This window comes from Muntiacus reevesi, chromosome 18 (assembly GCF_963930625.1).
Source record: "Muntiacus reevesi chromosome 18, mMunRee1.1, whole genome shotgun sequence".
Classification (NCBI taxonomy): domain Eukaryota; kingdom Metazoa; phylum Chordata; class Mammalia; order Artiodactyla; family Cervidae; genus Muntiacus; species Muntiacus reevesi.
Genome location: NC_089266.1, coordinates 37,366,644 through 37,394,320, shown reverse-complemented (window position 1 = coordinate 37,394,320; position 27,677 = coordinate 37,366,644). Strand labels below are relative to the sequence as shown.

General features: G+C 55.9%; 1 protein-coding gene across 1 annotated transcript; it reads right to left on the bottom strand.

Moving 5' to 3' along the window:
• Positions 1–504: 504 nt before the first annotated feature.
• CAMKK1 (calcium/calmodulin dependent protein kinase kinase 1) lies at positions 505–27,677 on the bottom strand. The gene is made up of 16 exons (XM_065909512.1): positions 27,549–27,677; positions 19,444–19,845; positions 18,503–18,550; positions 17,691–17,744; positions 17,238–17,289; positions 16,856–16,989; positions 16,402–16,438; positions 15,543–15,564; positions 14,226–14,314; positions 10,270–10,469; positions 8,363–8,416; positions 7,565–7,638; positions 5,612–5,699; positions 5,287–5,415; positions 3,233–3,336; positions 505–991 (listed from the first exon to the last, which is right to left on the bottom strand). Exons 2-16 carry the CDS (start codon positions 19,801–19,803, stop codon positions 919–921), a joined length of 1,518 nt encoding a protein of 505 aa, XP_065765584.1. The 5' UTR covers positions 19,804–19,845; positions 27,549–27,677; the 3' UTR covers positions 505–918.

The following is a 27,677-nucleotide window of genomic DNA, read 5'->3' as shown; positions in this document are numbered from 1 at the left end:
GATTTCTGTGACTTCATCATCTGCAAGGCCACAGGCCTGTGAGCCCAGGGCCCTCGGTCAGTGTCAGCCCTGGTGTCTTTCTGCAGCCGCAGCTCCGGGGAGCCACCGCGGGAGAGAGGGAGGCGGGCAGGGAAGAGTGATGCTCTTGGTTCAGGCCTCTCTGCTCCAAGCCTCAACTTGGCCCCTTCTGCGGAGAGGGCTGAAACACGATCCAGGACGGTCAGTCCAATCCACTTGGTGGCCAAGGAAGGGTGGGCACGCTGGGGACCACCCACAGCTCATTAGGTGTTCCCAAGCAGGGCTGTGTACCTGCCTCCCCCACCAAATGACAAAAGATAACGAGAAAGGAATCTGGATTCTCCAACAACGGCCCCAACCCCAGCGAGGCCCAGGACTACCCACCAAGGACTCAGCCTCCACGCCAGTATTCTCCGCAGACCCGGCTCCGACAGTGCCCCCTCCCCGCGCCCCGCCCCGCCCCGCCCCAAGGTGGGCAGCCGGAGCCCCGCCTCCCGCGTGCGGCCGCGGAGCCACGCCCACCTGGCCTCTTCAGGCTCCCAGCTCTTCTTCTCGGTTTCCTGCCTCCTGCCCCTGGGCCTCGCCGACCAGCCCGGCGGGGTTTCTAAGGCACCACGGGCACCGAGCTTTCCCAAAGGATGAGTCCCGCCAGGGAGAGCCAGGACGAAGAGAAAGGCCTTGTGGGAGCCCTACCCACCCCCTACACCCCAGGTGACACATTCCGATCCTGTCCCTGGACACGTGCGCGCGGAGGTCATGCAGACGGGGGAGGAGGGCCGGGAGAGGGGCCACGGTCCTCAGCCCCCTGCCGGCAGGGGCGGCTGTTGGCATGAGGGCGGTGGGCCTTTGGAGGCGCGGGATGAGCGTGCTGCCGGGCGGCCCTGGGCGCATGCTGGGGGCTCAGGACGCAGCCTCGTCTTCTTGGACGCCGGGCAACTCTGGACTTTTGCCTCCTTCGCCAAACCCATCTTTCCTGTTCAGGGGACACCAGGGGCAGAGGGACCTCAGAGGTCAGAACATGCATGCAGGAGGACACTCTCATACACACTCATAGGCATTTTTATCCACATCTCTCAAATCCCTCAAGCTCATCTCGGTCTCGCCGCCCCTGCATTGTGGTCCCTTGCTGGCTCCCCCACCCATAGTCTCAGCCCACAACCCTCCATGGCTCCCTGTTGCTTGGAAAGGAAGTCTGGACTTCCCACCCTGACTTCTGGAGCCTTGCCAGATTTCTACCCCATGGACCAGGGTAGAAGGGCTTTGGTTTTGCTTTTTTTTTTTTTTCTTTGTTCACAGGACAGATTCTACTCATCAGTCTTGGGATTCTGTCCCATATTCAATAGATTCCTGTTATCATCCTGATATCATCCTCTCCCCAACCCCATGCCAGGGCCTTTAAAAAAAAAGATTAATAAGTGGGTTTTGATGTCTTTAAAAAGGATCCATCCCATTTTATTTTACTATAGAGTTATCCCAAAGCATAAAGAACAGAGTCAATCAAGGATAAATGTTGGGACTCTGATGAGGTAAAACCTGCTTTTCAAAACTAAACCTGTGACATGTGTGCATGCTAAGCTGTTTCAGTCATGTCCAACTCTTTGCAACCCCATGGACCATAGCCCACCAGGCTCCTCTGTCCATGGGCTTCTCCAGGCAAGAATACTGGAGTAGGTTGCCATGTCCTTCTCCAGGGGATCTTCCCTGCCCAGGGACTGAACCTGTGTCTCCTGCAGCTCCTGCATTGCAGGCAGATTCTTTACCACTGAGCCACTGGGGAAGCCAGTGTCACAGAATTATTGAATTTTATAGCTAGAAAGTGTTAAGCCCCATCCTCTCACAGTCCAGATGAAGGAACCGACCTCTCTCCCCATTAACGTGTTCATAAAAGAACAATGACTGCCTTGCTCGGTTGTACCCTTGGCATTTAGCCCTGTGTCCGTCATTGACCTGGGCTGCATGTCATTGACCTTAGCCTGTGACTGACCTGTTCTACCACCAGGGGGCGCTGAGTCATAGGCACTGAGCTAGAGACCCGATGTCAAGGTTTGTTCCCCTGTCTTGGCTCTGCCTGCTGTCCAGCCATAATTAGTAATAGCTTTCTCTTTCACTCTCACAAGTGGCTCCATTTGGATGGTAGATATGTGGTCCCCTACACGAAACCCAATGCCAGCATTGTGGCCTGCAGATCCGGAGGAGGCCAAGGACTCCGTCTCCCAGGCCTGGCCACTTCAGGCAGTAAGCTCAGGACAGCCAAGGCCTCTCCCAGGCACCCCCCACCTCCCAACCCTCCTTTGTCAAGAGGAGGACACGAGGTTGGTACGAGGACCTCCCTGAGTGTGAGCAACCTCTGTCAGGGAGCAGACACCAGCTCGTCCACAATGATGGGACTCAATAGTCTGAAGAGCCCACTTACAAGAGTGTGGTCTTACATGAACAAAACCCACATCTGTGCCCCTGGATGGCACAAGCGAAACTGCCCCTTCCTGAGAGGCTGAGGTACCTGGACGGTGGCTGCTGCTCACCTCCCCGGGGAGCACGCCTTCCTGCAGCCTGTGAAGGGGCTGTGCCTCCCCACATGCTCTTCGGAGAAGGCGTGCTCCCCAAGGCCCAGGACCCCTCACTGCCTTCTTCCTGCGAGCCTCTGCATAAACTCCAGCAGGGCTTGCCAGCACCCCAAACTGACTTTTATTTCAGAGGAAGAAGGCCTAAGAGCTGAGGACAGGGCTCACGGAGGTTTGGGGAACTGCTTTCCGGCCCTCTCCCAGGAGGTGGTGAATGCACAGGCCTGGCTGTCAGGAGGGAGCCTGCAGCCATGGGGGTTCCTCCTTCCTGGCCCGTCGTCATCGGTCAGCCTGTCCTTACTTGCTGGCTAAGCGTTTACAGAAGTGCTGACTGGGCACACGGCCTCGGCAATGACCAGAGATTGCACAGGCCACTCCGAAACGCAGCGAACACTCCCCCAGACCAGGAGGAGGCAGTCCCTGCCTCCAAGACAAGCCAGCCTTCTACAAAGAGCAGACCCAAGGCCCGTCTGGAAGCCTCAACTAGGCTGCCAGGGACTGAGAATACAGGTGCAGACGGGGCCCTGCTGTGAGGCCTGGCTGAGTCCCCAGGCTCAGGGCTCAGCCTGGTGATGCTCAGAGTGAGGAGATATGCCACAGCCCCCACCCCACCCCAGGGAGCGCCCGGCAGGCCTCAGCCCACCAGTACTTACGACAGTAAGCTTCCTGGGGCGGACATGGATCGCTCTTCCCTCCGTGCCTGGGGCTCGAAAGGGTTGCCAAAGGAACGCTTTCTCAGCATGGACTTAACCAGGATCTAGGGAAGACATACCAGCATGAGGAACACAGGCCCCCAGGTTCCCAGACACATGGGCAGCCTCTACCCTCACTTCCAGACGGGGAGGCAGCTGGGTGGCCCTGCTGAGGTTCCCTTTCCTGGGGCAGGACAAGGAGAAGCATCCCAAGCAGAGGAAAGGGCAGGAGCATGGAGGGAAGGTGGTTGAGGGTGGATTCTGGAAATGGTGAGGAGCCTGGTGTGTAGGGGAGGGACACCGAGGCCAGAAGCAGACCAGGAAGGGTCTGGAACACCAGGCAGAGGGCACAGGGAGTGCAGTGAGGAAATGCCTTCTGGCTAAGGATGGAGTGGAGGGGAGGCTGTCCTGGGCTGGGCAGTGGTGTGGGGGGGTGTCGACAGGGGACAGGCCCCTAACCCCAGCTCCGTGACTTTGTCCCTCCTCCTGCTATAAGGACAGCTCCATCACCCCTGCCCACGTGCACACCAACTCTCACACATGTGCATAGCGCCAAGGGTGCCTTCATCTCTTCCTTCCTTCTTTCCATCAACAAGTGTTATATTGACCACCTACATATGCCAGACATGATTCTAGGCACAGGGACCACACTGAGTCAAATATTCTTGCCCTCATGGAGCTTATATTCCAGTTGAGGAGACAGGCAGTAAATAAGACAGATGAGTAGAGCATATGTTCATTAGTGGTAAGGGCTCAGGTGGAAAGAATAAAACAAGGAAGGGGGATAAGGTAAGACAAAGAGGAGGATGGAATTTTTGATTAGGGGGCCTGGAAGGGTCATGTCTCACGACAGGGTGACTCTGGAGTGAAGACCTGGAGAGAGTGAGGACGCGGCTCTGTGGACACGGGAGCGGGAGAGTCCCAGTCAGAGGGAAAGGACGTTCAAAGGCACTGGGGCAGCAGCTTCCGTAGTGCATGGTTGGAACCAAGAGAATGGAGGGAAGAGAGGAGGTTGGCAGGGAAAGGGGGGACAGGAAGGCTGTGCAGGGTCTGAGCTGAGAGATGACATGACCAGGTCACCAGACTACCCTGGCTGCTGAGCTGAGCATTTACTGTAGGTGGGGGGCAAGGGTGGAAACAGGGGGACAAGCTGGGAGGCAATTCCAGTGGTTCAGGAGAGAGACAATGGTAGCTAAGATGAGGGATGTGGCAGTATGGACCCTATGGGAGCTGATCATTCCAGGGACTCCATACAGCCCCAGAGCTCTATAGAATGCAGGGACCTTTAGCCCACTGGCCCTAGCTGGCCCTGGACCCAGTAGGGAGGCATGAAGTGCACAGACCAGACTCCACCCCCAGCACAGGCCCCAGCTCGCTCTCCTGGCATTGTGCTCACCCTGACTCACCACGAAACCTCAGCACAGGGCAGGCCAGGACTCTTAGTGTCCCCCGCCCCCCACCTCAAAAAAAAAAAGCAACAGCTGGCCAGCAGGGGCTATGTTAATAACTTCCAACCGTTAAGGTGGAAGATGTCCAGAGGAGGATGAGAAAATCTAAAACTTGACAGGAGAGCAGGGGGAGCACACAGGTGGTGTCCGCCTGATGTGTGGGGGCCCCAGGGTCACTTCTCCAAATCAAAGGCATCTGAGGCCTTTCCCCTGTCATGTCCTTGGCACCTAGTCCAATGCCTGGAAAATAGCAGAAGTTCAATAAACCTTAGGAAGGAAGGAAGGAAATGCTTCTCCAGTCGTGCTGAATGTTGACACTCAGCAAGGGCCAGTATATTTAAATCATTCTCTCTCTTCACCACGCCTCCTGGTCTCCCTAACATGAGACTGAATAGCGTGACCTTGTTCCTGTGGGTCTGCAGTGGCCTCAGGCCCAGCAACGGGGCTGGCCAAGCAGGAAGCCGTCAGTCCCGTCACAGGGCCCAGCACACAGCAAATCTCAGGTGGTGGCCACGCCCGCTGCCAGGCCCTCCCAGGAGTTGGCGACTTCTGCCCCCATCCACTTACCACCGTGGTCCAGCTGGGTATGAGCCTGACCGAGTTCTTCACCTCCTCCTCCGTCACCTCCACCATGCTGCAGTGCTCCTCCTCCGAGGGAAGGGGCTCCTCCCCATTCTTCGTCACCCAGGGGTGCAACTGTGGAGGAGAGGACGGGGAGGGTCAGGGCCCGGTGACAGACGCCGGCCAGCAAAGGACCTGGGCATTCCACCAGCAGTCCCCTTGAGGCTCCAAAGGCCACAAGCCCCAACCCAGCACACACATGCCTCCAGGGTAAGGCTCCCCAAACGGGGAAACCAAGGCCTGTATTCTGCAGCCCAGCCCAGCCCAGCACCTTGATATCTGGCACCCCAATTCTCGTTTCGGGGTTCTTGTCTAGCATCTTCAGGATTAAGTCTTTGAGCTCTTCGCTGACCTTTGGCCTAAAGAAAAGGAAGGAAGGAGACAAGGGAGAGACAGCTGATGGTCCTTTCCTTCCCAACTCTTCAACCTACCCTGGTCTGGGCTTCCCTGAATTGACACACGGCGCAGTGGTAAAGAACCCGCCTGCCGATGCAGGAGATGCCAGAGACGCGGGTTCGATCCCTGAGTCAGGAAGATCCCCGGGAGTAAGAAATGGCAACCCACTCCAGTATTCCTGGAAGATTCCATGGACAGAGGAGCCTGGTGGGCTATAGTCCACAGGGTCACAAAGAGTCAGACATGACTGAGCACACACACACAGGGCAGAGACACTGCTGACCCTCAGGTCTCAGAGAGCAGGATGGGAGGGACGCCCCCGAGGCACCAAGGTGGAAGGAGAGAGTTTCAGAACAAGGGTACGGATAGCCTTCTCCCCTGAGTACGACGTAAAGCAGTCACCCTCAGGGGGCAGAGGTCACAGACCCAAAGAGGCTCCCATGGGTGTTAGACACCCGCCCGCAGGGGGCAGAGACGATAAGGATGAGTTGAGAAGAGTCACTTTAAGGGACTCCAGGGGGCCTTCAGCCCCACTCACCCCACCCCCATCTTCTTTCCTCCACCGGGGAGGCGGCCAGGGAGAGTACTCCCTGGACAGAGGAGGAAACGAAGGCCCGCATCACCCCACCTCACTCCCCAGCCCGAGCCCCACATCAAGAGTGAGGGCAGGGCCAAGGCTCGTTGGGAAGGGTGCAGGGCTCAGCCCACATCAGCTTCGGCCGGCTCTGCCCAGGCTTCACGCTTCATTGCTACTTAAATTCTTGGCAGAAGGAACCTACTCTTAGGACTATGACCTTGGCTCCCTCTGCCGGCCTAGATTCCTAATCCCTTTTAAAACTCCTGGGCTGGGGAGGATGCATAGCAGGAGGAAGGGCGAGGAGACAGCAGTCAGAGGAAAGGGACTGAAGCCAGTGCTGCGGGGGGTGGCAGCTGGGGGGCGGGGAGCCATGTGGTGGGTGAACAAGGAGTGGGACCCGGGGGTCACTGAATGCCCGGGCTAGGGCGTGCCTATTCTTGAAGCAGGAGATAAGGTGAGATTTGTTGCGCTTTATAGGGTCACTCTGCCTGCCCGTGGTGGTTGGACGAGGCAGGGGACAGGTAGGAGGTGCACTTGGCAACGGAGCCGAAAGAAATGTAAGAGGCGGACTCAACAAGGCATGGAGCCAGACAGGAAGTGGGCGAGAGGGAGCAGGAGCACAGAGGACCACTCCCAGGTCGGTTTCTGACCTGCCCGGGGCACTCAGCAAAAGGCAAAAGGGCTCTGAAATGTGAAGCACCAGGGGCCGCAGGCTGGCTGCCGTAACCAGCATTTTGATCAGAAGCATGAATGAGCGCAGGGGCCTCTCCAAACAGTCCCTCTGGGCTCAGAGACCTCAGTCGCAAAGGAAGGGGGAGGGCGGAAGGAGTGGCTTCAAGTCCGAGGCCCACTGAGCCTCCACTTTTCCATCTGTGAAACGGGGGAGCGCACTGGGGTCATGAAGCCCCCCACCCTGTGTGGAGAAGGTGGTAGTTCCCCGTGGGTGCAGGGTCTACATGGGGGTGATGTCACTGATCTCATGGAGGCCTTCAGTGAAGGAGCAGATGAGCATGTAACCTGGGGTCATCCCTGCCCCGTTCCTGGGCTCAGAGTTCCCGTCGGTACAAGGACATCCGACCCAGGTGTCTGGGACCCTCTCACATCTCCCTCCATCTGCTCCCAGGGAGCAGCACCCCCACCTCCAGGTCTGCAGGCTGGGGCAGGGCCCTGGAAGGACAAAAGCTCTGCTCAGACTCAGACACGCCTCCCCGGGGGTGGGCGGGGCCCGTGGTGGACAACTGGACAACTCACTCCTCAGGGAACACGACGGCCTCGTTCTTGATCTTGCGGTGCAGGGCCAGGATGTAATCGTCGATGAACGGGCACTGCGGGGGAAGAGACAAAGGATGCGGGCCCAGCGCCTCAGCCTACTGGGGGCAGCTCTGGGTTCCTCATGAGATGCGGATGGGGGGGGCCTCATCAGGGCCTGGCCCACAGGGGATGCCCAGCAAACATGGACTGAATGAGTGTGTCATGGAGGGAACCAGGGGTTGTGTACCTGCCAGTGTAACAGCCACTTGCAGCAAGGCCTGCACTGCCAGGGCCTAAGGTTTGGGAACGTGCTCCCTGAGATTCCGTCCTGTGCCTCAGTGCGGTCCCTGGAGTGGGAACACCTCTGGACAGGGAACTAGGCCATGTCAAGGTCAGATGTCCGGCCTGACTCAGAGCAGGTGTCAAGGACAATTTGTTGAATGAATGAAGGAGTGAGTGAATTTATGAATGAATGAACGGCATTGAAGGATAGAAGGACAAGGAGCACTCAGGCTGGAGTGGTGGTAAGACCACCACCTAACCTCTGTGGGAGCTCTGCTGACCCAGGACTCCCGCACATGAAGCCATCCCCTCCAAGAGGACAAGGGGACATGAGAAAAATAGAAATGCCCCTTTTCCTTCCATCATTTCTAAGCTGAGTGGGCTCTTTCAAAGTCACTTTACTTCAGGACACAAGGGCACAGCCTACATCTATCATGCATCCTGGCTCAGCTTGCCCAACCCATGGTGCCGGGGGTGTGGGCCAGCCCCAGCTCTGCCAGCCCACCCAGCACTCACCTTCCCATAGACAAAGCAGTACAGCGTGACCCCTGTGGCCCACACATCCAAGGCCTAGAGAGAAACAGTTCACATCAGTCCCCCAAAAGGAATAGACACACCCCTTGCTCACTCAGCTCCAGTGGGCCATGGGAGAAGGCAAGCAGGAGACCTCCTTCCCCTGTCATGCATTCATTCAACAAACACTCCCAGGCCCTTGTTCTATGCCAGACCCTGTGCTGAGCACTGCGGACATGGGGGTGGCCAGAGCAGGGCCCCTGCCCTCCAGGGTTTCCAAGATTCCTTGGAATGGGCCCAAACTAGATGTGTTTCCAACAGAACAGTGCAAAACCCACTTCGTCTACAAGGTCACATTTGCAGTACTCATAACACTGATGCACCCCAGAATATTGAATTTATACTTGCTAAACCAGCTCTCGCTTTGAGAAGTCATCCCTCTTGCTGATGATCCCCTGGAGAAGCCATCATCCACCTTCTTTCTGACACCAGAACAGCCTCTGGCCCTCAGCTACCTCCACAACTCCTCGGGGCTCCCCTGCACCCTGGATTCGAATGTGCCCACTTCTGGAAAGTTCCCACTTCTGGAACCCCACTTCCTCTTCTCATACCTGCTTTCTCTCTTATGTGAGTGATCCTCAAATCTCTACCTACACATTCCTGCCACAGATGCCTCATCTGAATCCAATCAGGGAACACCAGACAAATGCACACTGATGTTGGTCTACAAAATAACAGGCCTGTTCGCTTCAAAAATGCCAAGGCCAAGCCACTCTTCCAGATTAAAGGACCCCAAAGAGACAGGAAGAGTGAATGCAGTGACTGACCCAGGATTGGATCCTGAACCAGAAAACGAAAAGGCATTAAAGGACACAGCATGGGGGCAACCGATGAAATCTGAGTAAGGTCGATTAGGTAACAGTCTTTTATTGATCATAAATGTCCTAACTTTCATAACTGTACTGAGGTTATGTAAGAGAATGCCCTTGTTCTCAGAAAATATCCCTGGCAGTATTTAGCGGTAAAGGGGGATAATGTCTCCAACTTCCACAAATACAGGGAGAAACAGTGAAAAGGCAAATGGGATAAAATGACCTATATAGGAATAACCTAATATGTGTATATGTATAATTGATTCACTTTGCTGCATACTTGAAACTAACACAACATTGTAAATAAATTCTATTCCAATAAAAATTAATTAAAATAAAAAGAAAAAAATCTCTATTTACATCCATCTCTTGACCTTCATATCGACACACATGTCCAAACTCCTCAACCATTTCCTCCATGGCAGAACCACAGGGGGGCAGCCAGCACTCCACAGGGGATAACAGGGTGTGAGCCCGGGGAAATACAGAATCACAGCCTCTGCTCGGAAAGCTTTGCCACTGCCTCTGTCACTTAGGACCAAGCCCAAACTTCCAGACCCTCTAAACTCTGCCCAAATGCCACTGCGCCCCTCTGTTCTCTGGTATGTTCTCTGGACCCCACCTCCTGTAAATTCTCCCCATTCTTTAAGGCCTAGTTCAAATACTGCCATACCCTCAGAAGTCAGGGGAGCCTCCGACATCCCCCGAGACAGGAGTTCTCCTGTCCTTTCACCAGGACCAGAGGGCAGGGAGCTGGGCCATCCGAGCTCTGACTGTCCCACATCCCAGCCCAGAACTCAACAGAGAGCAGCTGGTGGGAAGTTTCTGCAGGGGGCCATTGTGCTGGAGAACGAGAGGAGACCCAAGCTGGGGTTCTTGTTGGACTCCAGGAAGAGGCAAACCCGGGGGAGAGGACCGTTTGGTGCTCACTCCTGAGACACAAGGACCTTGGCTCCCCCAGGTTAGACATGGGATGGCATGACATGCTCCCCCACCCCTCCACCTAAACCCCAACCCAGACCGGACGCTGGGGGCCACCTTTCCACTGAAGCTCTGGCCGGAGTCAGAAATGGCTTCAGGGGCCATGAATGCTGGAGTCCCAGCTGTGCTGGACAGCCGAGCGTCGTTCCCCTCGAACTGGTTGCTGACACCAAAGTCAGCGATCTTCACATGCCCGTCGTCCCCCAGAAGCAGGTTGGATGGCTTGATGTCCCTGTGGATGATCTTCTGGTAGTGCACTGCAGAGAGAGGCAGCTCAAGCATCGGCCTGGGGCCCCTTCACCCAAAACTGCCCCCTTGGCCCTTGCCTGGCCCTGGAGGCGCCCTCAAACTCCAGGAGAGAAGCAGCTGGGACTTCCTGGCCCCTGCACACACTCGTCTCATGAGGACCTCGGAAGAAGATGTCAGGGCCCCCTGCTCAGCTATGCAGTGAAGACACTAACTCAGGCTGTTAGTAACAGAGCCAAGCCTGGACTCTTAGGAATCTTGGAACTCCAAGCCTGGTGCTCTCTCCATGGCAGTCAAGGCCCCTGCCATTGAGTGGATGTCAAAGGAAACTGGGGAAGAGGGTCTCCATAGGCCCTCCCTGGTCCCCCCATGTGAGTGCTGTCTGCAGGCTCAAAGCCCATCAAAATCCTTCTATACTTTGGGACTCCCTGGTGGCCTAGTGGCTAAGACTCTGTGTTCCCAATGCAAGGAGCCCAGGTTCGATCCCTTATCAGGGAACTAGATCCCACATGCCACAATTAAGTGTTCGCATGCTGCAACTAAAATGTCCTGCATGCCATACGAAGACTTGAAGACACTGTGTGTCGCAACTAAGACCTCACACAGCTGCATAAATCAACTAAACAAACAAACCTGCGTCCAGTTCCATCCCCTACGCAGCCTGTCACAGCTGCCACTGCTTCTTGGATTGAGGGTGGGGTATCCTGCAGAGGTATTGCCCTCAGCCCTGGAACTTTGGGCCAATGGGGTTTTAGAGAGGGAGGGCACGCCAGTCCTTGGGACCTCCAGGATGAACATGGCTGGGTTAATGGTCAGCCTGCTCTAGTAGGCTAAGTGCCCACCCTGCTTCCTGGGTCCAGCATTGCTGGGAAGAGACGAGCAGCTCAGACTGAGATAGCCCTAGATGTCCCAGCAGAGAAAAGGCACCGACTTCACCCACAGCCTTGCACTTATGAGCTCGCCACTCAGCAAATACCTTCCCCTGGACCACCACATCCCGGGATGATGAAGACAAGGGAAGATGGAACAGGAAAGAGGGCAGGGGAGGGGAGAGGAGGAGGAGAGGGTGGCTGGGGGTGGGGGGCAAAAGGATAATAATAACAATAGAGGGGCTCCCCTGGTGGCTCAGCGGTAAAGAATCTGATTGCCAGTGCAGGAGACACAGGTTCGATTCCTAATCCAGGAAGATCCCACATGCCACTGAGCAGCTAAGCCCGAGAGCCACAGCTACTGAAGCCCACGCACCTGGAGGCCCTCGATCCACAAGAGAAACCTCTGCATTGAGAAGCCCGCACACTGCAACTACAGAGCAGCCTCCGCTCACAGCAACTAGAGAAAAGCCCAGGCAGCAACGAAGACCCAGCACAGCCAAAAGCAAATATATAAATAAAAAGCATTAAAAAAAATAAATAACAACAGAACCCACGACTCTACAGCACTCTCCTCTCATGTGTCAGGTACACGTGAATCATTTGACACACACCCATTCGAGCATGGGGCCCAGGAGGCTCTATATTTGACCATGGAAAGTGGGCTCAAATTCTAGCCTCTCCCTTGAATTCTCAGCTCCTTATCCAAATGGACATCCTGTGGACATCTCAATATATATCCCAATATTTCTCGATCACATTTTTGTTTTTTCACTGTACTATGCAGCATATGGGATCTTAGTTCCTGGACCAGAGATCAAATCCCTGCCCCCTGCATTGGGAGCGTGGAGTCTTAACCACTGGACCTAGGGAAGTCCCTCAAACACATATTTAATGCAGAATTTGACCTCTCTATCTGCAATCACCACCAAACAAACAACCCTGTACCTTGTCTAGTCCCTCCCATTAGATTAAAGGCCATACTACCAGTTGCTCAGCCAAAAACCCCTCTTTCTTTCAGATCTCACATCCAATTCATCAGCAAGTCCTATGAGCTGGACCTCTCAGATATATTCCAGACCCGACTGCTTCTCCTACCTGCATGGCTGCACTGGCCCCATCTGTGAGTCAGGCCGGAGCCTCCCAGAGCACAGGGAGCCTCAACTCCCCCTTCTCAGGCACGGATCACAACAAGGTGGGCCTTCAGCACCCGGTGTCTCCACTTGTCTGCCTGTCCAGCCCCTGGTGCTGTCCTATCCACTCCAGAAAGCCCTTCATCGACCGTGATTAGCTAGGTCTTGATGAGGCTTTACCCAAGAGTCAGATGGGATCAGCTTGGCTTTTTTTTTTTTTTTTTTTTGCAGAGAGAGGATGAGAGACAACAGGCCCAGGACAGGAAGTGGGTGGAAGCCAAGCTGGTGTAGGGTTGCATCTGCCGCAACCACACCAGGCTGAAATGCCCTCCTCTCACACCTCTAGGCCCTTGTAGGGACTTTCTGCAAAGCCCTCTTTCTCTGTGCCTCAGTTTCTCCATACGTACAAAGACAACATTAACATGAAGGCACTGGAGTGGCTCAAATGAGACAGACATTCACTGCAGGTCAAACCTCAGCTGGCCCTCACCTGGTCCCCTAGGGAGAGAAGATGCTTCTGATAAACCAAGCTGAGGATTCAGAGGGGGGATGTATCCCACTCCCCAAACCAGGCCAGGACCCTAGGTGCGTGCAGGCCCCCTTCTCCCTATGACCAGAGAGTCACCCGGTGCCGGCCACCCCACCTCCTTCACATCTGCTCCCCACTGCCGCAGCTCTAATCCAGGACTCACCATCTGTCACTTGGGCTGCAAAACCAGCCTCCTCCTTAACCAGTTGGCCGCCTCTTGCCCTCCATCCAGCCGCCACACAGCTGCCAGACAGAGCTTTCTAAGACACAAATCCGATCACTCGCCTCCCCTGCTCGAAGCCCTCTGGGTCTCACAGGGCTGACAGGATAAAATCATGAACGTCCTCTGCACTGACGTTCCCAGCCCTCAAGGTGTGACCGGGACAGTGCTTCCAGCATCATCTTTCCCCATCCCTGGCTCCCTGGTTGGACTCACCCAAACTGAACTCCCCCTTCTCAGAGAGTACATGCCTACTCCCCTCTATGCCGCTGCTATGCGGTACACCCTCCCACCATGCCTCAAACTGGCTGGTGAACTCCTATTCGTCCTTCAGAACCCTGCTCATAAGTGGTCTCCTCCAGGAAGCCTCCCTTGGTCCCTTAGTGCTCCGACAGCTCCTGCGCCTCCCCAGTCTTGGCAGGCACTGCTCAGGTTCCTGTCTCTCCCACTAGGCTGTGAGATCCTTGAGATCTCTTCCGGGTCTTTGGCATCCACATGCCCCCAACTGGCACTTACTAGGTGCTCATAAATGGATAAATGAATGAATAAATGAATTCCAGACAGAGGCTAAGCTAACATCCTCCCTCCTGAGCTCTCCATCACCTTAGGGTGCCTCACAGTAAACCCACTCAGCTACCACCCGCCGGTTCCATGCCAGGACTGACTTCCTCAAGCAGCTGGACACAAACTCCTTCCCACAGCTCTTGATGCCCTGTGAGATGCTGAGCTTGAGATACAGGAAGAACATCCACCTATGCTGTAATAAGCAGGCCCCCAGAAGGACCTGGCGCATGCCCAGTGAAATCTGCCGCTACCCTACCTGCTCAGGAGGTTTCGGCCCCGCCCACAGGCCCATTGACCCGCCCCCGCCCCCCCCCCCCCCCCAGCTAAAGATGATTGGCAGATCAGCACTGACTGACAGGAACGGCTCAGAGCCGGCTCACCCTGGGCTCCAGCCCCTCCTGCGTCCCCCTCTCGGGTCCCCAGCCCAGGGAGGCAGGCAGCCCCTCACTCACAGTACTCAAGGCCCAGGATGATGTCCCTCAGGTAGAGGCGAGCTTGCTCCTCGGGGAAGGGCTTGTCGCAGGGTACTTCCATGACCGGCCTGTCGGGAGGGCGGGGTGTTTAGCTGGAATTAGGATGAGCAAAAGTAGATGGCAGGTTCCCCTTCACTGGGCCCTACAAACTTCTTGGGACATTTCAGGAGCCCTCTAAGCTCGAATGGGTCCCTGGAACACAAGATAGTAGCTTTTTCTCTCATATAAAGAAAATTTGAAAATACACATAGATGCACATTTCCCTTTTCAATCGTTACAATTTCAAATTAGCTTTATCTTACTTCTGATTGGCTTGGTATGCCTTCTTCTAAGTACTTAATTATCAACAATCAGACAGTTGCAAAGATTCCATTTACAGCTGTTTTTCAAACTGTAGGTCCAGGACAAAGAAGGTCATGAAATCCATTTAGTGGGTGGCTACTGCTTTTTCTTTTTTTTTCTAATAAAGTCCTATATACTAGAGTACATCACATGTAATAAGGATATATGCTGTTTTAGAAAACTTTGGTTTCAATTACAGACATGAATGGCAATGTAAAACTTTCTTACTTGGAACAGAGATAAAAACTGCTGAAAGCCCCTGAGTCTTAAAGGACATTCCCTGTCTCTTGCAGGAACTGGTCTTTAGCGCCTCCCAGACAGAGAGACAAGTCACAGCCTATAGTCAAGACCTTAGCGGTTAAGGAGCCCAGTCCACCCAGCCCTGCACCCACTACTCCACGTCAGCTGCTCTGCACATACCCTGAGAAGGTTAGACAAGGCAGACATGAGTTAGAACCCTAGATTTCATCAGCGACTCGCTGTGTGCCTTTGGGCAAGCAACTTACCCTCTCTGAACCTCAGCTTCCCCTCTTGTAAAAAGGGAGTGAATGAAGTCCCAACTACCTAACTCACAAAATGTGTAAAACTGAAAGAACTCTTTTGTGATTTGAATACAGGTGAGAGTTGAGTTTCATCTCTCTACTTTTCCTTTCTTCTCTCGCTCCAGCATCAAAATCTTCTTCCAATTCTTCAAGGCCTGGCTGGAAGTCCACCCCCTCTTCCTGAGGCCTCCCTGACTATTCCAGCCTCACTGACCCCATCAGCCTTCAAAGAATCATCTTCTTGGTCTCTCATTTCCCATCCATTTCCCCCACCCCACCCCCAAACCCAGGCCACAGCTCCCTAAGGACAGAGCCTGGGCCTCTTTCTTTCACTAGAGTAGCTGACCCTAGGACTAGGGATACGGGGAGGGAAAGGAAGACCTGGCCTGCCTGAACGCGATGGGGAACTCACCCCTTTCTCAGGAGGTCAAACACTGAAAGAAAGGAGAAAAGAAGAGTAGGTAAGTTGCAGCCAGGCTGAAAACACAGTCAATGCCAAGATCCCTGCCCCTTCTGGAGGGTGGGATAGGGGGCAGGCATCCAGGCATACTTGAGGGAGAGACAGGAGAGGGGTCCCAGGGTATCAGAGGAAATAAATGGCTGAGAGTGGGTATACTATGAACTTGCCTCACTGGAACTTTAGGTGCCGAGTGAGAAGCATCAGCATGAATGCCTTTAACAGGGGGAACTGAGTCTCAGAGAAGGGGCAGGTAGGAGAGGGAGTGGAGGCTAAAGCCTTGGCCTCTAACTCCTTAGCCCGTGTTCCTTTTGGCCCATTCCTTGAAAGCTTCTAAGCCCAACCCTGAATCAAGCATCAGGGACTTAAGTAACAACATCAGTATTACTGTTACTAGCAACAATAGCTAATGTGTCTTGTAATAACTTGTAATAACTCATTTACTTCTCACATCAACCCTATGATGTAGATACCATTACTATCCCCATTTTACAGGTGAGGAAACTGAGGCATGGAGTTATCAGTTAGGGCCTGGGAATCCACATCACGTTGCCTACTTCTTGTATCTGCCTGATCTACTGTCTCTCCAATCAGTGGCGTGGGGGTTTGGGAACACTGGTTGACTCTAACTGGATATCCTGAGTCTGGCTCAGCAGGGCTGAGAAGAGAATCTGGGACTTGAGAACATGTCTTTCCTCCCTGTCCCTAGTAGGTCAGTTCATTTCACAAGGCCCATCTGAAGGTCAAGTGTGTCCCTGGGGAGCCTTTGGACCGACCCGAGTAAGCTACTTTGGGGATGAGCTGGGTCACTCACCCAAATAGAGATTGTCCTCAGCTGGATCATCCAAGACCTGGTGAGAAGGAGCAGACACAGCGGTGTGACTTGGGGAGGCATGGGGTAGGGGTGCTTGCCAGCCCCAGGACCCACTGTGTGCTCTGCAACCACCCCAGATGATGGAGCAGGACCTGTGCCAGCACGAGGCTGATGAGGCCTCAGAAACCACTGGCCCCTGACCCTGGTCCACAGCACCCTCCCCTCTCCCCTTCGCCATGGGGCTCACTTCTTGTCTCTGGAGCAGCTCGTCCCCTCCATGGGAACCTGAGAACATCCCAGAGCAGTCTCAACTGGCCCCAGAAGCCTCCTGGCCATCCCTACCCCAATTCTGGCCCTGGCCTTGGCACACCTCCCTTAGCAAAATCCCTGGGTCTATGCCAGGTGCCCCCTGCACCGAGGGCTACTCCATAGGCCTCACCGGCTCGCCACCTACCTCGATCAGCTTGACCACATTCACATGGTCCAGCTTCTTTAGGATGGCAATCTCCTGGTACACCCGCTCCAGGGGCAGCAGCTGCTTGACTGGGCCTCCCTGGGCAGCCTGGGACCCTCTGGGGGGAGGCCGACCTATGATCAGGAACGACAGTCCAGCCTGTCACAGGAGACTGGGCCTCACTGCAGCCCTGTAGCCAGCCTTAAGCAAGAATCTTGCAAGACCTTGGCCTTGGCGTCAACCCACCAAGCACAGTCCCACCACCAGGCCTTTGCTCACTCTCTCCCTGTCCACCCCCTAGTCCTAACAAAGCTAGCCTCTGAGGTCTCCCCCTCGTCCCCAGGCCAGGAGCTCCCACGCACAGGACCAGACAGATACGCACGTGGGAAGCCGTACTGCTTCAGTAACTTCTTCTTGGAAAGAACTTTCATGGCCTGAGGAAGGAGGGGCAGAGATGTCACTGACGTGATGCCACCAGGGATTAGAACAGACTGGTTACATGTGAACTGAAGTCCAGAAAGGCTCATGGGCACACGGCCCTGAGCGTGTGGACCGGCTGCAGTCACACTGAGTTAGGAGGTGGCCATGACTGAACCTTAGGCCTTATCCCTGTTTCCCACAACAACCCTTTCTGGAGCTCTTCCCTCGGAGGCATCCAGCGTCTGCTTGCATATTCCCAGGGTCCAGAAGCTCATTCCCTTTGCATTCTACTAAGGACAGGGAGATTACTCCCTTCACAGGCAGCCTTGTGCACCGTCTTGGCACAGCTTCTGCCCACCCCCCAATCTTCTAGGGCCCAGTGTAGGCGACACCTCCCTCCTTTCCCCAGACTTACATAGTGTCTGTCTTCACTTTCATTGTAGGCCAGCCTCACCACACCGTAGGCACCCTGCAAAGAGGCACAGGTCAGCCCCTGCTGGATAGGGCAGCCTCCCCCAAGACTAGGGGGAGAGGGGGAGGGGAGCCCGAGCTGCTCATTCCCCCCATCTCCTCCCACATCCCATCTCAACCCTGGTGACCTGTGGGTATAAATTTCAGGCAGGAAGGGAGGACTCCATGCCCAGGTCACTGCCCCTGCTGGGCTCAGCACAGCTCTATGCCTTCCCCAGTCCCCTCCATCAAAAACTGAGGAGAACTTCCCCAGGGGTGCAGTGGGTAAGAATCCACCTGCCAATGTAGGGGACAAGGGTTCGATCCTTGGTCTAGGAAGATTCCACATGCCATGGGGCAACAAAGCCCATGTACCGCAACTACTGGGCCCACACTCTGGAGCCTGTGAGCCGCAGCTACTGAAGCCCGTGAGCCTAGATCCATGCTTGATATCAAGAAAAGCCACTGAAATTAGAAACCCATGCACTGCAACAAAAAGTGGCCCCTGCTCAACACGACTAGAGAAACTCCATGCAGCAAGGAAGACCCAGGACAGTCAATAAATAAATAAGCGTATCAAACTCTAGGGAGTCAGGAATCAAGAATTATCTCCCATCCCCTGTAAAGGACAAAACTTCCCTCACATCCAGGGTAGGACCTTCTTGGCTCAGCCTCACATTCCCGGAGGAGGAGAGGGAATCATGGAGGATCCAGACAGGCTGGCTCCGCAAACCCCAAGACAAATTCCCCCTGCTCTTGGCCTGCCCCCAGGCCTACCTTGCCAATCTCACTCTGCAGCTTATACTGGTTCAGCTGTACGCAGTCCTGGTGGGGGAAAGAGAGGGGCCATCAGGTGGAGCTTGATCCAGAAGCAGCACTCCAGGTGCACTTGCAGGGCCCAATCCTGGCCCCAGGCCCCTCATCCTCAGGCCCCGGGGCCTCATCGACATTTCAAGTTTAGATGGGGAAGTGAGGTGGCGCCAACACCAAAAGTGATACCAAAAGCTACAAGACTTGGATAATGTTTGGAGATGTGAATGGTGAAATTTGCCTGTGCTTTGCTCCCTGAGAAGTGGTGGGAAAAATGCACTAATTTCCACCTGGATACTGGGGGCTGGGAGACCCTGATGTGAGAAACCCATGAGCAAGTATTTCTAGAAGCAGCTGAATGAGGAGACTGCATAGACAAGAAAGATGAGGACAACCTTTGGACAGGGGACCTGGCTCGGCCTCTAAAATCTGCAGGTTGCTCAGTACTTAGGTTCACTTTAGATCTAAGACGCAGAGACAGAGCCAGTGGGAGCCCAGGGGCTGGGAGCAGGCTGGCAGTTTGTGAGTCACAGCAGACTCTATGAGGCAGGGTTAGAAGTGGGGGGCTCAAGCTGGGGAAGACTTGGGGGACAGGAGAACACACTGTCTATCTTCGAATCTCTAAATGGACTTCTTGGGCCTGAGGGTGAGGGAATAAGGGAGGGACCTATTTCCTAGGCTTCAACTGGGAGTGGGAATGGTGGGACTAATAGCAGGCAGCAGCAGCTGGCTCAGATGGAGCTCCCCTGGGTGGGAAGAGGCCACATAGAGAGGTAGTGAGTTCCTCGGCTCTGGGGGTATGCACACCAACGTCTGGACAGCAGTGTGGCAGGGGCAGGAACAGCGAAGGGTCTTCACTGAGGACTGCTGAGAAGCTCACGGGCACCCCCTAGCTCTGCTCCACCAACCTCTGCATCCGAGATGGCCACGCGGTGGGACTCAATGGTGGGCCTGCGCCAGGCCCGCGGGGAGATGTGACTGGCAGGCCCTGTGGCGTAAGGCCCAGCCCGGGCCTCCAGGCAGCTCCCCGCTGGCCGTTCCTGAAGGGAGAGCTTCCTTGTTGAGAGGCTGGGCCGGGTTGCAGGGTGTCTTGAAGCAACGCCGGGGATCATGGAGGCTGCTCTGGCCCGTGACGGAGGGTCCACACAGTTCCTGGGAGGCTCCGGGCTGCCATCCGTCTCCTCCAAGTGGGTCACATCAATGGCTGCCACTCGCTCCACCAGCTCAGCCCGAGGGTCCTGGCAGCAGACCGCCGGCCCCCCCTCCATTGCCACAGTCAAGGGGGTCCTCAGTGCAGCCTTATGGGGAACCTAAGAGGGCAGAGAAGGCTCCAGTCCTGGCCACCGAGCAAGGAGGTCAGATTCCCAGGCCCCACCCCCACCGTAGCCACAAATTGTGAGTCCCACCTCCATGCCTTTGCCCTACTGTTCTCTCTGCCTGGGTCGCCAGCATCCAAACTGAGGTCTCCCTCCTCACTAAAGGAATGCCAGGGGGCTTCCCTGCTGGCTCAGTGGAAAAGAATCCGCCTGCCAATGCAGGAGACACAGGTTCGATCCCTGATCTGGGAGGACCCACATGCCGTGGAGCAACTAAGCCCATGAGCCACAACTACTGAAGTTGAGCCTGCGCTCTAGAACCTGGGAACAGCAACTACTGAAGCCCAGGGCCCTGGAGCCCATGCTCTACAGGAGAAGCCACCGCAATGAGAAGCCTGTGTGCTGCCACCAGACAACAGCCTGCACAGCAGTGAAGACCCAGCACAGCCAAAAATACAGTTTTTTAAAAAAAAAAGGAATTCCAGGAACGCATCTGGCTCTGCTGCACATCTGCCCTTGAGACCTCAGTATTCCCATCTGTAAAACAGGCACATCAGTCTTGCTGGCTTTACAGGAAAGCAGGGAGAATTTGATATCCTGGAGTCAGAACAGACAGACATGGGCAGAACTGGAGGCCTCGCGGCACTGGCAGAAACAGAACCCAGGGTCAGCTCGGGCCCCCATCCAGCAGACAGCCCAGTGACTCACAGCTCCACCCCTTGACAGCAGAGCATTCCAAGGCTGCTGCCGCCGCCACTGTACTGCCTGAAGCCGAGCTGAGCTCCTGATGCTTCAGGTCCCCCCCTCCACCCCTGTCGCTGCTTCCAGGAAGATTTCCCTGGGGCTCCTGCCTCTCCCACCCTGGCACCTTCTCCAGGGAGGCTTCTCCAGGGCCACAGGGCAAGTCTCCCATCGCTCCCTTCTCTGCCCCAGCAGAGCCTGCAGCCCAGGACAGGCTCCTTTAGAGGAGGTGGCTGCTGCTCTGATGACAGTGAAGAGAGACTTCACTGCACTTATTTCTCCTGGTTTTTCCTTCCAGTTTATTCATGTGGCCAAAATGTTCACCTCATCTGTTCAGGTTGAGGTGCTCCCCTGGTCTGGCCTTGCCTCCTGGTCCTACTGCAGTCTGAGCCCCCAGCAAGGCCCAAACCAACCTCCAGTGTCCGGTCCCAGCCCTCACATTCAACCACATCCCCGGGCTGAACCCTGACCCCGAGCTGAACCCGGACACTCAGGCTGGGACTCCATCTCTGCCCAGGGCTGAGCACAGGCCCCACCCCACTCAGTGCCCCTCCCCCTTCCTAGACCAGACTCGGTATCTTCTCCGGAAAAGGAAGTAAGTGGACTTCTGACCCTCTGCCCTTCCTGTCTGGTGGTAACTTGCACCGTTACCACAGAACAATTTCAAGAACATGGTCTTTATCTCACTCCTTATCCCCCCATCACCTTGCTTTGACAGATGTCAAGGAGGCTGGGCTCACTGGAGTCCACTGGAGCCTGGGCTGGGTTCCAGTCCTGCCTCCAACCTACCCAGGGCAGCTCCTTCCCAACTCTGAGCCTCAGTCTTCCCATCTGTACTACAGATGCAGGACCTTCCCAGATTCCCAAGGCCACACAAGACTTGGCAATGGATTGTGGGTAAGGGCATGGTCCAGACCCCCTGTGTTTGACACCCAAAGTATTGAATGAGTGGTAGCCTGGTGGAGCTGATGTTGGCATGCAGAAAGGCAGGGGGGAAGGAAATCTAGACTGGCAACAGAAAAGATATGGACACTGGACCTAAAGGAGTGAGGGGAATGTGAGTATCAGGGAGGCCTCCCTGGAGGAGGTTAGAGTGGCAAATGGACAAAAACATTGGGAAGGTTTCTCTGAAGTAGGTGAGGAAGTAAGTAGGGCTGGAGCATCATGGAGGCCTCCCTGGAGGAGATGGAATGGGATTAGAGCATCAGAAAGGCTTTAGGAACAAGATGGTTGCAAGAAGAAAGAAGCCAGAGCTAAAAGGAACCCTCCAAGCCTGGCCCACCCTGCCACCCTTCCCCCTCACTCTGTAGATTCTTTTTCTCCCACATAAACTCCACAGATTAGGGTTCTTGTCTGTCTCGTCTCCATAAGACCTCTAGCCTCTGCAGCAGTCCCTGAGGCATAGTAGGAGTTCAATAAATATTTGCTATAGTGATCATTACAGTCCTGGCCCCATTACACAGATGGGAAAGCAGAGAGGAGAGAGGGAACCCCAAGGAGCTTAAGACCCCAGCCCACAGCAAGGAATGGATGGCAGTGTCTGGAGCTCTTGTCCTCTGGTCTCCAGCAGGAACCCAGGGGACTGAGAACCATCACAGGCAGAGGCCACAGGCTGCCTAGCCCATCAAATTTGCATATGATTTTCCCCGAAGCTATCACCCTGGCCACAGGCCATCTTCCTTCAACTCCCCCCTTTTTTTTCTCAGATGAGGAAAGTAGGGCCCAGCAAGGGACAGGGGTGGGTCTGGGGTCACAACTCAGGTCAGGGCAGACCCTTCCTGCTCCACTTTGGGGCCCTGTTCCCTGGTTTAGGACGCAGGCTCTGAAGCCAGGCTGCCAGGCCAACGCCCCTTCCTGGCGGTGTGCCCATCCACGGGCAGGTGACCGACCTCTGTGCCTGGGTTTTCCCCATCCGCAGAGTGGGGTTAGCAGCAGTATCCCTGCTCAGGTGGCTGGGAGGAGTTAAGGAAGGCACGCCCTCACCGGGCTCAGAACCAGGCCCGCCCCTAACGGAGCCCCGTAAATCTGAGTTGCTGTGTTGCTGTTGTTGTGATTGCGTGGGACACGCGGTGGCCCAGATGGAGGCGCGGGCGGCAGAGGCAGCTGTGAGAGCTGACGTCAGGCCCGCCACACTCCTCCCGCCTGGATCAGATTCAGGTGACTAAGCACAGCTATGCGGGAGGCGCCCCGGGGAGGCCCCAGGTTCCTGCCTGTGTCCAGGCGACAGGGCCTGGCGCCGTGTGTGAGGGTGTGCGTCAAGTGAGAGCAGGGCTGTCAGCTCGGGGTGACAGTGTGTGTGTGTCGGGGGGTGGGGGGTGGAGGGGGTTCCGCACACAGGAGCCCATCTGCCCGGAAACAAAAATCTGTGGCTGTGGTCTGCACGCGGTGGCTAAGCGTGTTCATGTGCACTGTGTGTCTTGAGGTCTTCGCGTACCCGTGCCCCAGGATGGGGGCAGAGGGGTGGGCCCTGCACCTGCTGGGCGCCATGGGAACCTGATCTCAGAAAGGCAAGTTGGAACTTCCCATATTCCCACGCAGTCACTTGTCCCCCAGCCCGGGGCTGCCTGCTGGGCTGGGCTGTATGTCTTGGGCAGGACCCACCCCTCTCTGGGAGCTCACCCAGGGCGTTTCTCAGGGCCCTGCCCAAGCCGAAACCTCCATAGACACTGTATAGAAACTGACTCGGCGGCTAGCTAGGAGCCACATGGGCAAAAAAGAAGGACAGACAGGCTGACAGCCAGACCCAGGGCAGAGCATGGGGGGCCTCCTAGGGACCAGCTTGGTCCTGCAGCTGAGAAAGGCCAGGCTCAGGCCCTTCCTCACTGAGAAGAGCGATCCCCAACTGTCCTCCCAGACTGGGACTGTGTTGCCCTGGACACTTCATTGAACTTTTGGAGCCTCAGCATGTTCACATGTGAGTAGGATAGATAGCCCCTATCCTGTCACCTCCCAGGGCTATGGGAGGAAGTGGATGAGACTGTGGATATTGCAGCAGATGGTGCCTGAGCGATGTGGGGCTAGGATACGTTTATGTCATAGCCACCGGGAGAGAGAGCCTTGTTGTGCATACAAAGTGCAGCCTCAAGGACTTCCCTGGTGGTCCAGTGGTTGGGAATTCGCCTGCCAATGCAGGGGACACAGGTTCGATCCCTGGGTGGGGAAGATGCCACATGCCTCAAGGCAACTAGTCCTGTGTACCACAACTACTGAAGCCTGTGCACCTGTGCTCTGCAACAAGAGAAGCTCATGCACACAACTAGGAAGTAGCCCCTGCTTGCTGCAACTAGACAAAGCTCACATGTAGCAGCAACGACCCAGTGCAGACAAAAAAGAAAAAGAAAAAAAAAGTTACTCTTAAAAACACAAAGACAAACAAAAAAGCCCACAAAGTACAGCCCCATATCTACCCCTGGCTCCAGGATGACCTGGCACATTACCCAGCTCAGACTTCTCCTTCCAGGCTATGTCCCTCATCCCCACCTCATTCCCAGGTATCTGGCTGCTCCTAAGGGATGCAGGGGGCTTCCCAGGAGGCCTGCCAATGAAGGAGACATAAGAGACTTGGGTTTGATCCCTGGGTCAGGAAGATCCCCTGGAGGAGGGCATGGCAATGCACTCCAGTATTCTTCCCTGGAAAATGCCATGACAGAGGACCCTGGCAGGCTACAGTCCAAGGGGTTGCAGAGTTGGACATAACTGAAGGGACTTAGCCCACAGCACACAGGGGATGCAGACCTTGGCTCCAGACCCCACAGGACCAGATCTCGTCTTCAAGATGAACCTCATCACATGGGTCCCTCAGAGGAGGCCCAGAAGAGGACAGAGCAGGCATATCTTGCTTTCATCCATACTGATTCAAGCAACCTCGCCTAGGATGAATGTCTTCAGACCTCGCCCTGAATTCTGGAAGGCCGCTGGGAATCTCAGGGCCAGGTTGAGCAGGGGCCCAGCTACCATCTAGGCAAGACAAACCATGGCCCTAGTTGCCAGGGCACAGGCCAGAAGGGAAAGCTGTAAGGAGGTGGTCTGGTCCCCTGGGACCAGACATCGAAGATGGCCTTGGTATCCCTGGGCTGCCTCACCGGAGCTGTGTTTATGCTCCTGACAAGTGTCTGGATGGCCCTGGCAACGGGTGGCCTCCGCGGCTCCCGCCTCCGCCTGGGATGACTCAGTCCCCTCGGGGGAGGCCCAGGCGTCTGGTGCCAAGTCATGCTGGAGGATGCCTGCTGTGACGACGCCCCCTCCCACCATCCCCAGGGAGGCCCCAGCCACTGAGGTGGGCTCTGCGCCTAATTCAGCCCAGCAGCCCTCGGCACATCCTCAGCGCCTCCTGCTGAGGTCCTCCAGGCCCTCCCTCCTCCCCCTGCCCCTCCTCATCCTCTGTACCAGGTCCACGCCTCCAGCCCAACTCCTTCCAGCCAGCTGCCTCCTCCCCTCGGTGCTCCCCGGCAACTCGGTTCCAATTCAGCTCAGCATTTCCCTCGAGTCTGCTCTTCCTCCCTTGTGCCCATCACAAAGACGAGTGCCACCGTCCTCCCAGTTCTCCCAGGCCAGAAGCCCAGCAGCTCTCCTAATCACCCATTGTTTCCCTTTTGCCCATCCTTAACCCCTGAACCTAACCCCACTTACTCTCCATTCTGGCTGCGAGTCCCAAACTGCAGACTCTCTTGTGCTGCCAGCCCTTCGGACAGGCTGTGCCTTCTGCCAGGAACACACCTCCCTCTCCTTGGCTGCTAGAGGACAATTCAGACATCTCCTCCCTGATCTCCCCACAGCTGAGTGAGGTCACCAAACCTAAATCCTTAAAAAGTCCAGATCCAGCCCTCCACTTTCCTTCCCCACTATTTCCTCCATACCTGCCACGCACCCCCAGGCTCACACCTCAATCCCACCCCACCCCATCCTCCATACCACTTCCTAGAGGGAATATTGCTAACATGCAAGTTAATTTTGTCTCAGTTCTTCCAGACCTGGCCTTCCAGAATCTTGGAATCTGAAGGACAGAAGAGCAGGAGACCATGCTCTGAGCAGCAAGGAGACTGGGGCTCAGAGGCTGGGAAGTAGCCAGGGAACCCAGAGCCATTCATTCACGCGACAAAAAAACGCAATTGAGCACTTGCCGTATGTGCCCAGGCATGGTGCTAGGTGCCAGGAGACAAAGCAGCAAACCAAAAAGACAAAGTCCCTGCTTCAGTGAAGTTTAACTTCTAGTGGGACAAGAAGCAACAAACAAGAAAGCTGGGAATTAACAGATGGCATGTCAAGTGGTACATGCAGTGGAGAAAAAAATTACAGTTGTCTGAGAGGAAGCAAGAGTGAAGCCCAGGGACTTTGCTGGTGGTCCAGTGGTTAAGGATCCACCTGGCAATGCAGGGGACATGGGTTCCATCCCTGGTCAGGGAACCAAGATCCCACATGCCGCTGAGCAACTAAGACCACGTGCCACAAATAGAGTCCATGAGCTGAAGATCCTGCAACGAAAGATCCCATGTGATTCAAAGATTCCGTGTGCCACAACTAAGACCCAATGCAGCCAGATAAGATGGTGATCACGCTGTTTGAGGAACAGCAAGGAGGCCAATGTCCTTGGAGTGGGGTGTTCATGTGTGAGAGGTACCTGATGGCAAGCATAGTTCCAACCTCGAAGAGAAAGCACAGTCATTCACTGTGCCTGGTCTCAGGGATGGCTTCCTGGAGGAGGTGGCATTTAAGCTCCTGATCGCTGAGTAAAAGTTTCAGAGGAGGTGATGAAAGGTCACACAGTGTATGACAGAGAGCCACTTCCTGGCTGGGATTCAGGGCTTGGCCCTGGGGGTCTTTACAGACAGAGACCAGGAAATCTCAAAAGCCAGAGGAAGGGTCTGAGTAGGGGAGTGACTGCGTTGGATGCGATTTTAAAAAAAGATCCCTCTGCCCTCTGTGGGGACTAAAGAGGCCAAGGAAGAGGCAGGGGTCCCCAGTCTGTGGGCCTAGGATACGGTCTGGCACTTGGTGGGTGCTCCATCTGTATGCTTTAGAGGGAAGAGTGAGGGATGTGGGGGCGACCAGTGCATCCTCAAGGACACAAGCTGTTTGCTCCTGCAGACTCCCCGGCCCCATGGCGGATATAAACCCCATATGTGCCCACCGAGACATAGTCCTGTGACCTGGGACATAACCTTCTCTACACACTCCTGTACCCCGAAGACACACATACACACATCACTCCCGGAGCAGGCGCACGCCCATGTCCGCGTGACCCGCCCTCATACACCACTCCATCCAGTAAATGCACCCCCCTCACACACACAGGCACACTCCTATGCCCACGTGACACACGCACACCCGCCTCCAAACACCACACACAGGTCCCCGAGCACGTGTGCACCCTCCCTGCGACCAGTTCTGCGCCTGTCAGGCCGCAGCCACCGCAGCCTCCACCTCCGCCGCCCCCCTCCGCCCCCGCCCCAGCCAGGAGGACTGCGCAGCGCAGCCGAAGCCACGAGAGCGTTGCATCTGTCCCATTCATCCTCCAGCCCCAGCTCCTGCAGGAAGAGTCGGGGGAAGGCCGTGTGGGCGGAGCGCTCCGCGCAGATCCACACGTGGGTGCCCGGGTCTGGGCCCACTCCGCATAGGCACGGCCTCCCACCAAGGGCAGGGGAGGGGGTAGTGCGCCGGGTATGGACGCGGTCCCGCAGATCTGAGCTAGGCAAGGGACGCAGACCGCGGAGCGCCCTCGGAGATGCGGTCCTGGGTGCCGGCGCAGACAGATGCAGGCTTCGGGAGGCACCCCAAAGACTGGGCCCCGCAGACCGAAGGGGGAGGATCCCCGCATGGACTAGGACTGGGCTGTCTTCGCAGACGCAACCTCCCAGACCATCCCTCTCCCCTACAGGCTCCGGGCAGACGATCAGGCGTTCGTCCCCTCCCGCTCCCCCGCCCTTGACCGTCCCCCCCCTCCCAAAGCCGACCCCTACCTCAGCACCCAACGACAGTCTCCGCGGCCCTGCGGGCTGCCACGCTCGCTCCCGCGGCGCGCACCCCGCCCCGCCCGCCTTCCCAGGCCCGAGATCACCGAGCTCAGACCCGCGGCGCCGCGGCTCCAG